Here is a 12,787-nt window from a genome sequence, read left to right on the forward strand (position 1 = left end):
GACTCAATGATCCTTGAAGGTCCCTTCCAACTCAGCATATTCTGTGATTCTGTGAAAACAAACTGACAGCACTGTGTCGCTGGTCATTCTTGATCCCAATCTGAAGTCAAGACAACTCTACAAAAACAAGACAACACAGTGAGAAATGGCACAAGCCAGGGGCCAGCTCAGGGTCCCTCATACTCTACAACTGCCATACAGCAGGAGGTCAAATCCATAGCTTGTCTCAGATGCACTTACTGAATATTTTTCCCTCTTTCAGACTGAAAACAAAGGCATATAGCCTGCCCCAGGGGACGTGGTGGTAAAAACTCACATAGATATCCCTAAGTCCTTCATACTTCCCTCTCCTTTCCCCAGCTTTCTGGTTTTACTGTTATACTGAAACAGTGACCATTATTTTAGACATTTGTAATTCATAGTCATGGACAACAAAATTCTTCATCCAAAACAACTTCTACTCTCCTCCAGGGATTTGGTTGGTAGGCAGTGGTCTGACTTCATTTCTATTTAAAATATACTTTGTATATTGTCCACGGAAAAACAACAAAAGGAAAAAAATACCTGTCAGAAGAATCTCCTGGTGTAGTACATGTAAATATATAAACCAGCAAGCTGTGTGCTTGGCTCTCTGCTTTCCCCCTACTTCCCTTCTTAGCAAAAGGAAAAGCAAGAGTGGTACCTTCAGGTCACATCCATCCCATCAGTCCTTTTCAAATATGAGGACCTGATCATCATTGGACTGGTGAGATGTCGCCAGGTACTGGCAGCATAAAGACATAGTGATACTGCACCGTAAATTCCCATCATGTTTCCCTTCTCCAAGCTGGGCTGCAGGTCACAAAGATCACTGGGTGCAACAGTGCAGCAGTTTGTATTTACTAGCTGGTAATAACACACGATGGACCAAAATGTGAGCTTATTTACATGGGTGTCAGGCCAGAGTAGCCTCTTGGTGCCACTGGATTAACACAAGATTTACACCCCTGCAACCAAGAGCAGAATTCGGCCCTAAATTATGATGCAGTTAAAGACCTCATGTTTCTGAGTTGTGGAGCATTGTTTACACCCACATGAAATGGGTCGTAAAATGCCATTGCGCTGATTTGTTGGAGTGTTAGACTCAATTTGCTCAGGTGTAAATAACTACCCAGTGGGTGGCATAATATTTGCATCCTGTAGCTTAAGGCGTTGCTGTCTGCTGCAAATCAGTCAAGCTTCAGGCTCCAGTATCCTCCTGGGAGCAGGATGGATCTTGTGGCCTGGAGAAAGTGATGCAATAGCAGATTGCTAATGAGTGGGAGTTCATGGGGCGTGACATACATAGAATAAAATTGGAATATCTTGTGATTACTTTCATTATTTTTTGCAGCTGAAATCTCGTGTCCTGATGACTCCTTTAGCAATATCTCCGCCAAGAAGCACGCCGGAGCCGGATATTAGTTCAATCCCCCAGGATGCAGCTACGGTACCCAACTCAGACACCCCACAGGCTCTCACAGGTACTCAGCCTCAAGTGCTCCTTGACCAAGGGGTGAGCAGGAGCCACGGGCTGACAGCCAGATGCCACAGCCAGATGCCACAGCCAGATGCTGTGCTTTCCAGAGCAGGGGGAGCTCATGAAAATGGGGTGTTTGCAGATTAGTCTGGTGACCAGTGATAAGGAATAGAGATGTCCTGCAAGACTATATTTTGACTGCCATGTGTTGAGTTTAGTGGAGATGTCAGTTCCATTCCTCTTGAAATGTGAACATCAAAAACCCATGAACACTCCATTTTATACCTAACATTTTCACCCCATCTAATATGTTGCAGTGACCAAACTAAATCCCTGTGTGAGCATGAAACATCTGTTACAGCTGTGGGGAGAAGAACGGAGGAGCCATGGTCTGACTGTAGGCACAGCTACCAGCACAAAAATCCCAAAGCCAGGCGTGGTCATTTCCAAATGTAGTCGGAAAACACAGCCTTACCCTTTCTTTTTGTTTATATTACCAGAAGTAACATAGGTCAAGGCTTTTAAACTGACGTAAATGAGAAGAAAATCAACAAGACAGCTGATTCACCCTGAGATTTCAGCAGAGAAATGGATTAGATAACATTAGAATCTAAACACAACACATAAATCCCATTATTTCCTAGCTGGGATGCACAGAGGAGAAGTTTTCCATCTGCTCTGGTGGCAGAATAATACTAAACCTAGCAACAATGACAATATTATGTTTTATTCTCGTTTATCCCTTCACACACAAAGTCTGCAAAGCACTTGGCAAACACCAGCTGAGTAGATGGAAGTGCCCTGAGAGGTTGCCCAGGGCTGCTTTTGGAATGGGACAGGGATGCACAGTCCGCCAGCCCTGCCAGATCACTGGGGTGGCTGCAAAGGCAGAGGCTCCATGGGTCATTTCAGGCTCAGTGGATGCAGTGCCCCACACCTCTGTCTGCCCATCCTCATGCCACTGGCACCTCTCCTCCCAGCATATTCCCAACACTGCCTGCAAGTTCCCACCAGAGCAGGGTTGGCAGGAGGTGAAGGGAAGCTCAAGCCAGCTTTTACCTCCCTCTCTGCTTTGAAAGGACTGTAGGGACCCTGGGTTTCCAGTGGGGGATTCAACACATTGCCTGCAAGCTGTGGAGTCCCTCCCACAGCTGAGCCCCCACAAAACGAGTGGATTGTCACGCAGAAGCCACATTCTGCAGATTTGCCGAGGAGTGGCACTCTGGGAAAGCTGCACTCTGACATCCCCCCGCAATTCCTGCATGCTGCTGCTGTATTTTCAGTGCACTACCCCTTTTTTTGTTTGGCACTTGGAAGGTGTAAAGTGGTATCATGATAAGTGTGATTGCTATTATCCTCCTGTTTACCCAGGATGTACTGCTTGAGCCCCTTCTGCTGGTCCCTGCGAGATGGGGGAGCAGAGTGCACTGTGACAGTTGCACTAGATTTTCATTATGGTGATGCAAACTGTAAATTATTTCCAACTTTACGCAGCTGTCATCATGTCCTCCACTCTGCTTGATGGTTTTTTTTTGTCACATATCTGATTTCTGTCAGAAGATAATGTTATATTGTTTGAGAGATGACAGCTCGAGCACACTCAGCCAGCTATTATAATATGTCTCACTTTAGCCTGACTTTAGGCTGTGTCTCAGTCGCCCTTAGTTAACAGCAGCACCATCCCTGCTTCCCCTGAGATGCAGTTGGCCTCAGCTAAGCTTAAAATAAGTTCATGGTAGTGAGGAGAACACTCGTTTTTTTTTTGGCTATTGCTGGCAGGCCTGATGGCATGTCGAAAAACTGCCTTTGCAGCTTATGAGAGGAGGCAGGGCTTGGCTGTGGAGAGGCTGGGGCAGACCCCCTCGCAGACCCCTCTGCAGCACAGTCACGTTGTTGTGGTCCCAAAACGTATCACTGCACACCATGTACAATTTCTCTCAACTTGATGCAGTTCGTAGAGTGTTAGGTTGGACATGGAGGGTTAGGAAGTTCCCAAAACCAGAGTCTCTGTCGTGGCGCTGTGCAGCTCAGTGCAGCATAGCCTCCAGAAATTACTCCTCCTCCCAGCTGAATTAAAGTCAGAAGCAAGGATCCAAAGTCTTTACAAAACTCATCTTAGAGCAGTGCTTCTCAGAGTGGGTCCCAATGAACTGGTCTAAAAACACATAGAGGGAAAAAAAGAAACAACCTGAAAACACACCTCAGGCTGGCACTCCCTTCTTGCTGTGAGGTCACCACTGGTAGTCACTGTTCTGCACTCCCAGGGCATTTTTCTGGTCACAAGTTTCATGGAAAAGAGAGCAGACCCCAGGCATACACAGGAGCTTTTTTTAGATGCATGTAGCTTATACTAGCCTGTGACACTGAGCTAGACCTAAACTCAGCTTGGTTTGCTTTGGCAATGGGTCATCAGCATAAGGAAGTCTGGCTCTGCCATCACAAATGGCAACGATTCACTAGTGAAGGAAGAACTGGGAAATGAACAGAAATGTAGAATGCTAGAATTTGCTAGGGTGCTCTCAGGACTGTTTTGTAATAACCTTGTTGGGATTTTATGTCTTCAGTCTGCATTTATGTCAACAAACAAGGGAACCTGGGGCCGTACCTTGACAGAAAAAAGGTGCAGCAGCTGCCAGAGCACTTTGGCCCAGAGCGGCCGTCGGCAGCCCTGCAGCAAGCAGTGCAAGCCTGCATCGACTGTGCGCTCCAGCAAAAGGTGGTCTTCTCCCTCATCAGGCAGGGCTACGGAGGCGAGATGGTGTCAGGTAAAGCATCTTTGTAGGGGGCTTGTGGCCAGTTGGGAAGTCCTTGAAGTCTTAACGTGTTCCCCAATCCTGACTGCCCTGGAAGTCCTGTTCCCATCAGTGGGATGGCAACCAGCTTTAAATATCACTTACGCCTTTGTAAAATGAGCTGCTGCAGGAATCACCTTGGTGTCAGATGAAAGAATGTTGGTAAGGGGTATTGCAGTGGTGATTCAGGGGAGGAACAGACACTCCATAGTCTGCCTCTTACCACTCTTTGGAACAGTGCTGAGGCCAGGGCTGAGAGCTGTTTCCATGCAGCCATTCAAGGATGAGCAGCAATGGCAGCCCACTTCATGACACACATTGCCACCACAAGTACACATGCATGCCTCATGTGATGAGGGTGGCTGTTGCAGTGGGGATACTGTAACATGATGTACCAAACAAGGAGGCCCATGGAAAGAAATATATATGGACCAATTTTTGCTAGATGTTTCAGAGATGTTTATTTCTCCAGCCGCATGGCCGGGCTCTGCTGAGGAACTCCCACAGTCACAGGACCTGAGGGTCCTTGCCTGCGCAGGAGGACACAAAACAACCAATGGGGAACGAGGCTGACCAGGGGCAGGGAAACCCCGTGTCCCCCCCAGGGCCCCTCTCCCAGGGCTACATGACAGGGGGAGGAGACCCAGACAGGTGGCAAAACTCTGGAACAGGTGGCCCAGAGAGGTGGTGGATGCCCCATCGTCAGATATATTCAAGGTCAGGTTGGATGGGCCTTGGAGCAATCTGAGCTAGCTGAAGATGTCCCTGGTCATTGCAGGAGGGTTGGACTAAGAGACCTGTAAAGGTCCCTTCCAGCCAAAATCTTTCTATGACTCTATGATTTTGTGTTTCTCTAAAGGGCAATTTTTATGGAGTTTAGATGTTGGTGTGTTCCCCTGCCTGAAGCTCATGAGCCAAACCTGCTCTATGCTGCAGGAATTGCAAAAGTCCCATGGCAATTCCCCATGCAGCAGAACCGCACACAGTCTACACAAATATATCAGAGAGAATCAAAGACCAAGGGGAACTTCCCAGGAGCTCCTCATCTTCCCACAGTGGCACTTCTTGCTGTGTCCTGATGAGCCTCCCATGTCCCATGATGAATTCCCTGGCCTGGTTCTCAGCGTGAACATGAACTTTTCTTCTATCACAGCAAGAGTTTTGTGTCACAACATTGTTTTGGCATATGGGGATGCAGTGGGAATGAAACAACGATGGGAATATGGGAACAGCACTCTCCAATGAGCTGCTGCAGATGAGTCAGGCACGAACACAAAGCCAAGGATTGCAAGTCCAATCAGTTTCACAGGGACTGCAGATGCTCAGCTGTGCCACTGGGACCTTCCTGTGTGGGAGTCCAAGCTCTGGCCCTCTGTGCAGCATATAAATCGTGCTTCTTCCCTCTCCTCGAGTTGTCTGTAATCACAGGTGTTCCTTCCCTAAGGGACATCAGAAATACTCTGAGAATGATCCAGACTTGTTCACAGAAACACAAGACTGAAGCAATTCAGTCCAAAGCTTCCTTTTTGCCTAGTTCTGTGCTGCATATATGATTTTCATTATAATCAGGAGAGTCATATTATGCACCAAGCCTGCCAAGTTCCTTGGTCTCAGTTCCTCTGAGCTGGCTCAGCTTCAGCTTCACCTGAACTAAAAGCACCTGGTCAACATTTCTCCCAATTTCATGCTGCTTCTAGTCATTAAAGAGAGGTGAATGACCCCCTAGTCATGGTGTGGGTCTGCAATTGCACCTCACTCCCAGCAGTACATATGACTTTTGTCAGGGGCTTTCCAATCTTCCCATGGCTTGGCTCACAGATGCTCAACCAGCTGTGGAGCATGATCCCTCACAGCAGCTCAGGCCAACAGGAAATCTCAGAAGTTATCCCCAAAATTATAAGTCTAATGTTGCAATTTTTACTTGTTAGTAGTGATGGGAGACTCTAGGATTGGGAAAAAACCTTCCAGGTGGAAGAGTCCAGGCAGCCATATCATGTAGTCCTCCCTGCAAACCTGAATGTGTCCTGCTACAACTGATCCTGGTGGGTCCATTCTGACCCATCCCTCTCTCCCATGACTTGAACCTTATGCCCTTTTTGATTCCTGGCTAAATATGTCCCCTGACAGGTTTACCCAGGAATTTTAATTGCTCTGTTCTCACCCTTAGATGTATTTCTGAGAGAGCTGCCCTCATCCTGCTAGGCTGAGATACACAACTTCTTTCAGGTGAGAAAGATCAGTGAAAGGAGTGCAGGTGTCTTGCCACAGTCCCACATAGCAGGATGGTGATGGCTGCAGTGCCACAGGGAAAATTTCCTGTTCCCCAAACATCCATGTGGTCTGCCTGTGCACTTCTGCGAGTGTGAATTCACCCTTCTTCAGCCTGGATGACCAGAATGATGCCCATCAATCCATCTCAGATTTCTCCAGAACTTTGTATCGTGGTTTTAACACTCAATTTTCTCTCCTGGAAGTGTTTTGTTCCACACTTTCTGGAAATATGTCTGAGTTTTTCATGACTGTGTCACCTTGCTGTTTTATGGGCATCTGGTAAGCTTGTATTATCATTTCTTCTCCCATCAGGTTGTTTTGAGCCTCCTCAAAGAGTTACAGATTTCTGTTTACTTTCCAGATTTCTTTTCACTCATATTTACTATCAGAGAAGTCAAAATCAGTTGATCCTTCCTGTGCAATCTCCCAATCCTCTTCTCCATTGATGATGTCTGCCAGCTTACAGTATCCACAAAATCTTTTTGTGCCAGCACAGACTGCTGCTGGTTTCTCTCTGGGACTTGGGGTCTCCTGCCAGCAGACCCTGTTGCCATTTCTTGACCCACCTTTCATATGCAACCATTTCCAATTGAATGAAAGATTTCTCATACTTTACTGAATTCTGGATAGACCACAACTGCCAAGATTCCCTTGCCTATAAATGCCATTAACTCAGTAAATAAAGATCAACAATGAAGCTGTTACCTCTCTCTTCAGCACAATCCTGGTACCTTTCATTCATTCATTCATTCATTCATTCATTCACAATCATGCCTTTAATTCTTACCTCCCCATTATCTTTTAAAACCTTGGGTACTGCTGAAGTCAGCCTAATAGCCCATCACTATTGGTGATCACTGCAGATCGTTTTCTTTCCCCTTCCTTAGACCAGGGTATCATAATTGCCTCCTTCTAATGACACAGTATAGTTTTCAGTTGGATGCATGTATTAGAAAAGCTCGCACTGCTGGCCATGCCAGTCAGCATCTTTCAGCTCTCCAGGGGGAAGGTGATCTGGGTCACACAAACTCAGCTCCTTACACTCCTCCAGTTTGTTGTGTGTCTCAGGTAGGGTAATTCTGCAAAATATTTTAAGACATACAAACACTTGAAAAAAATTATCTCCCCTGCTCTCATTCTTCCTCCTGCCATGCACCCACAAGTATCGAATTGCTCCTGTTTTGCTTTCCAGTTTCAGCGTCTTTTGAGGGGAAGCAGCATCTCCAGAGCCTGCTGGTAGTGAACAGCATTGGGTATGTCCTGCGCTTCCTGAAGAAGCTCTGTCGCAGCCTCCTGTGTGACAATCTCTTCAGCAACCAGCCTTTCCAGCAGTACAGCGCCGTGACAGAGAGCCCGGAGGCGTATGAGAACAGACGGATGGAGGCAGGTAGGCTCTTTTGGTCACCTTGGGCTCAAGATTGAATAGAGCTGAAGAAATGGCTTTTTTTTGGTGCTGTGCTGTGTATGATAGGGAACTGCAGGCCTCTGTGGCCCCCTTTGCAGAGGGAGGCAGTGAGCTTACTTGCGGTATTATTCCAGTGGCTATAGAGGAGGTGTTCAGGTGAGAACCATTGTGCTGAGGTGCCCCAGCAGAGAAATTTTGAGCCAGCATGTTATGTTAGCATAAACCTAAGGTACCTGTTATTTGCTGTAGCACAGTCAGCCCAGATCCTGATCTGCCACCTCCATCCGTGAGTATAAACCTAAATGAGTTGTGACTGCTAAATGGTTTCCTTTGCTACTTGCAGGAATGTTTCATTTAGATTAAAACCCTCTAGTGCCTACAAGGTCCCTGTCTTAGTGCTTGACCATGGGGGGCTAAGCCTGGAGGGGCTCTGGCATGGGGCAGATGCATCCAAGGATGGTGGTGGTCCTGAGAGCACCTGCCCTGAGCAGCACTGGGCTCCCAGATGGATGGCACCCCTGAGTTTCATTCTTGCTCACATTCTGGGACAGGGTGCTGGCCCCACACAGTCCCCACGGAGCAGGGACATGCCTGCAGCCCCATCTGCAATCAGCGGCTCGAAAGCTGCCCTGGGGCCTTACTATGGGATTGCAAAAGCTCGTTTAGAAAAAAAGAAAGATGTAAATTATGGGCACGAGCCTTCATTTCACCTGCCGGCTTCCTCCTGACTTAAATTATTTTTCCTTTTCTTTTATTAACAGCACTGTGGGTGTTTGGGGAGCACACTGTCTCTCATGCATTCAGTTTAACAGCAGACACATGCTGGCAGATGAGAGAAAGGTGTTTTAGTGTCCACAATTACGATTTTTGAATCACTTGTTCACCAAGAATACCCTAAGTGTGCACTTTGCACACCAAAGCTGGGAGAGAGCTGTGCACACAGTGCAGAAATCATCTTTTTATACAAAGAAATCCAGCTGCCACTCTTACACATAGGGGAGGAAATGCAGGAGCCCAGACTGGAAAGCAGTATTTTTCTTCCCTCTCTACTAGGACATTTGCAGCAAGCTGAATGTTTCTGAGAGGTCAAGGGCTTTCTGTAGCACTGAGCGAGTGCAGCCCAGGAGGCCTGGCATTTGCGTTTCATTTGCATTTTAATTTGCATGTACATTTGCATTTACTTTTGCATGGCAGGGCTGTGTGTGAGAGAAGGCAATTCCACAACTGGAATTTTTACAGTTGCTGTTACACTTTGAGTGTCTCCCTCCCCACAGAATTCCAGTGCAGATGTCTCTGACACCATCCTCACTGGATCTCCAGACACTGAGGATGGGCAAAAAATTATTTTTCCTCCAGACTCGGCAGGAGATGTGGGTGTAGGCAAGGCTTTTCTTTCGTGGGTCTCCCACTGTGGGGTGGGGTGTGTGCGTGTGTGGGTGTGTGTCCAATTAATAGCCCCGAGAAGCAGCATGGGCTTGGCATCCTGGGCTAGTCAGGTAGGTTTAGATTAGACATGAGAAAGAAATTCTTTACTGTGAGAGTGGTGAGGGACTGAAACAGGTTTCCCAGAGGTTGTGGATGCTCCATCCCTGAAAGTACTCAAGGCCAGGTTGGATTGAGGCCCTGAGTGTATGTTTAATGCTGCATTACCTAAATCTCCTTCCATCTCACCAGGAGCCAGCATTTCTCTGCAGCAAGGCCAGCATGGGGGTTCCTCTGCTACAGAGAGCAGAGACTGGGTTTCCCATAGTGCAGTGATAAGGAAGACCATAGGAGCTCTGCTGCAGAGGTCTGGGAGGGCACCTGTTGGGATAAAGCTCGCATGGAAGGAGCAGGGCCATAATAAAGCACCACAGGAAGCCATGCAAAGCAGCCACATTTTTCATTGTTTCTGTTCTCCATCTTGTAATCAAGATGTCCTTTCTTTTAAAATCATGCGCTTTTCAACCCCTTTGCACCAATGAATCTAATCCATGTATTGACTTTGGTGCAGTTACTCATGATTTACACTGTTAGAAGTGAGAGGAGAAGCTGGCATCGTGTCCAGCCATATTAATCCACTTATACCATGCAGGAGTCACCTTTTAACCTTGCCCCAAAGCACATGCCCCTAGGCCATAATTCACCTGTGCTCACAGCAAGCTGCCAGATGCTAATGGCTGTGTACAGGCCAGGTGGGATTTGTTGACATGTGCATGTATCAATTACAACTATGTTTTACATGCCTAGGAAGTGCACACTCATCAGGCTGTGCCTAGAGCTGGCCTCTGCAATGAGCCTTGTTGACAGTGCATTACCCTCCTTGCACCTGAGCCCCACGCTCTGCCTGCCTTGCCAGTGGCCCTCACATGTCTCATGTCTCACATGGGACATTCCCCATGGCTCTTTCTCAGCTGTGAAGGGACTTTCTGGCTCATGAGAGTGATTTGTGGGGAGCAGTTGTGGGGTGACTCCCAGGCTTTCAACTGGGAAATGCCCAGCTTCAGGTCTACATTACAGCAAATCCTGAGATGTTACCTGTCCCCACAGCACCTGGGTTCAAAGCATCTCTGAACCTGCACCCCAGAATTTTCCATGGAAGCGGTAGAGCAGTTTGAGCTAAAATGATGGCAAGACCTAGGTGACCTGTGCAGAAAACTCTGTGAGGTGTGGCAGGGGCTACATGGTGGGAAGCCAACAGAGATCCTGTGAAACACCTCCACTCTGTGTTCAGATTTCATCATTTGCCTCGTGCTCAGCTAATGGAGGCTTAGATGGGAGCATGCAAAAGGGACATTTCTAGGACATGTACATACTGTTGACATGCACCTATGAGTACTAGATTATTTTTCAGAGGAAGTCATGTTTGCTAAAAAACTTCTGGCTAGCCTATTGGTGGGCACAGAAATGGAAGAGGTTTCTCTTATGTGGGAAACATGAACTTTGATAAACATCTATTTTCCCTTTCAGTCAATCCTTTCCTTGCTCCTTCTGTCTCAAACTTTGGCTTTTGGCTATTTTGTGCTGTTAGACAGTTGATGTCTCCACACAGAGCATGGCTGCAGAAAAACTTTCTTTATGCAAGAACCTCTGTGGCCACCCTGTATCATTCTTATCACAGAGGAAGATGGGAAGGTCTGTGAATAAGGTCCTCAGCCTTACTGTTCTCCCCATGGCCAAGTCAAATTTGGATACGTAGATAGCATATGGAGTTCCCTACCACTGTTCACAGGAGAACAACACCTCTTCTTGTGCACTGGCTGGAAGTCGGGATCTATATGGAGCAGAAACATAGCAGGATGCTAGTGCCTCTGTCTTTAGGAAGGTGGGCTTCTCCTATCCACAAGCCCTTGAAAAGCTGATATGACAAGCACAATAGCAATGCACAATGGGAGCATGACTAAGTAGGCAAGACACTGGCCTGGGAACTGGATTTTTATGAGACATTCCCATTGACTATGCGGGCAAGCCACTCTTCCCTGCTGTGCCTTTATTTGAGTATTTGTTGAACAAGGGCAATAATTCTTGCCAACATGTGCAAAGCCCTTCTAAAACAGCTAGGAAAAAAAGAATAATATGATAGAAAACCACATATTATTACAATCAATATTTTCTGTCGCAAGCACCAAATAAACAGCAGCTCAGAAGTTTCAAGCCCTGAGAGGGTAAGAAAAATGTTGTCTTTCCCCTTTCTAGTACCATGGCTTGTTTAATCTTCTCTTGTTGCATGCTAAGAGGAACAGTGCTCCTGCCTTCTCAGCACACTCAGAATAAATGGCTTTTATGGCTATCAATAGCTTCAGCTCTCCTCAGCATTTAATTACCTGCAAAGGCCATTTATTGCCTCATATATTCCTCTACCACAATCATTATCCTTTAAACAATAAATAAAACATTAAGGTCACTCTTAAAGAGGGAGCAGAGCCATCCAGCCACAACAAAGTATAATATAAAAAGTTTATATGGTCTTTGGGGCTTTTAGATTGATGGCAGAGCCTGCAGTACAGTTGAGAAAGGCTGGGATGGCTTCCTTCCTTCCTTCCTTCCTTCCTTCCTTCCTTCCTTCCTTCCTTCCTTCCTTCCTTCCTTCCTTCCTTCCTTCCTTCCTTCCTTCCTTCCTTCCTTCCTTCCTTCCTTCCTTCCTTCCTTCCTTCCTTCCACAGGCTGGGTGCCTTCTCCCTCCCCACCTGACACAACTGGCCACAGGGCAAGACATCCCACCGAGGACCCCTGTGCTGAGGTCCTGCTTGCAGCTGGAGCACCATCCTGAGGACTGGCTTCCTGAAATGAGGTGTCCAGGGTGGTAACTCGGTGGAAGAGCTAAAGGAGAGGCAACTGCAGCTGGAGCTGCATGCTGTAGCCCAGAAACCTGGGGAGGGACAGGAACAGTTTAGGATGGACCAAGGGATAGGAAGTAAAGGCAGGGAGTTGAAAGAAAAGAGAGGGTCAGTCAGTGCTCCTGTGGAGAGGTTTCATGAGGGTGGTAGCAGAGGCTTTTAGCATTCAGACCCTTTAAACCTAGATCAGAAGAAACTAATAAAATGTACACTAAGGAGCAAATCCTGGTAAGAAGAAAAATAAGAGATGAATGGAAGAGAGAAAATTCAGCTGTGATATATTTTGCCTGGACTCTATAGAATTGGCAGAATTGGCTAAATTGAACTTTCTGACCTTTAAGTTGTGAGATTACTGTTTGCTAACTCACAAATGAAGAAAGACTCCCTTTCTGTTCCTTTAAGTTTATGAAATTATATGTCCTTGTGGGTGCTAAGCAATGAAGCTGTAAGCACACATCCCTCCAGCAGCCAGCACAAGAGAACTCCTCCTTCCCACATTCTGCTC

At 46.9% G+C, this 12,787-nt stretch overlaps 1 protein-coding gene across 1 annotated transcript in view; it reads left to right on the forward strand.

Moving 5' to 3' along the window:
* The window catches only part of SCML4 (Scm polycomb group protein like 4), a 43,919-nt gene that overhangs the window by 7,653 nt on the left and 23,479 nt on the right, over nucleotides 1–12,787 (forward strand). Inside the window, exons 2-4 of the mRNA XM_069008588.1 lie at nucleotides 1,373–1,502; nucleotides 4,063–4,263; nucleotides 7,754–7,948. Coding sequence (XP_068864689.1) covers nucleotides 1,373–1,502; nucleotides 4,063–4,263; nucleotides 7,754–7,948 — 526 coding nt within the window. The remainder of the gene's footprint in view (nucleotides 1–1,372; nucleotides 1,503–4,062; nucleotides 4,264–7,753; nucleotides 7,949–12,787) is intronic.

This window comes from Aphelocoma coerulescens, chromosome 3 (genome assembly GCF_041296385.1).
Source record: "Aphelocoma coerulescens isolate FSJ_1873_10779 chromosome 3, UR_Acoe_1.0, whole genome shotgun sequence".
Taxonomy (NCBI): Eukaryota; Metazoa; Chordata; class Aves; order Passeriformes; family Corvidae; genus Aphelocoma; species Aphelocoma coerulescens.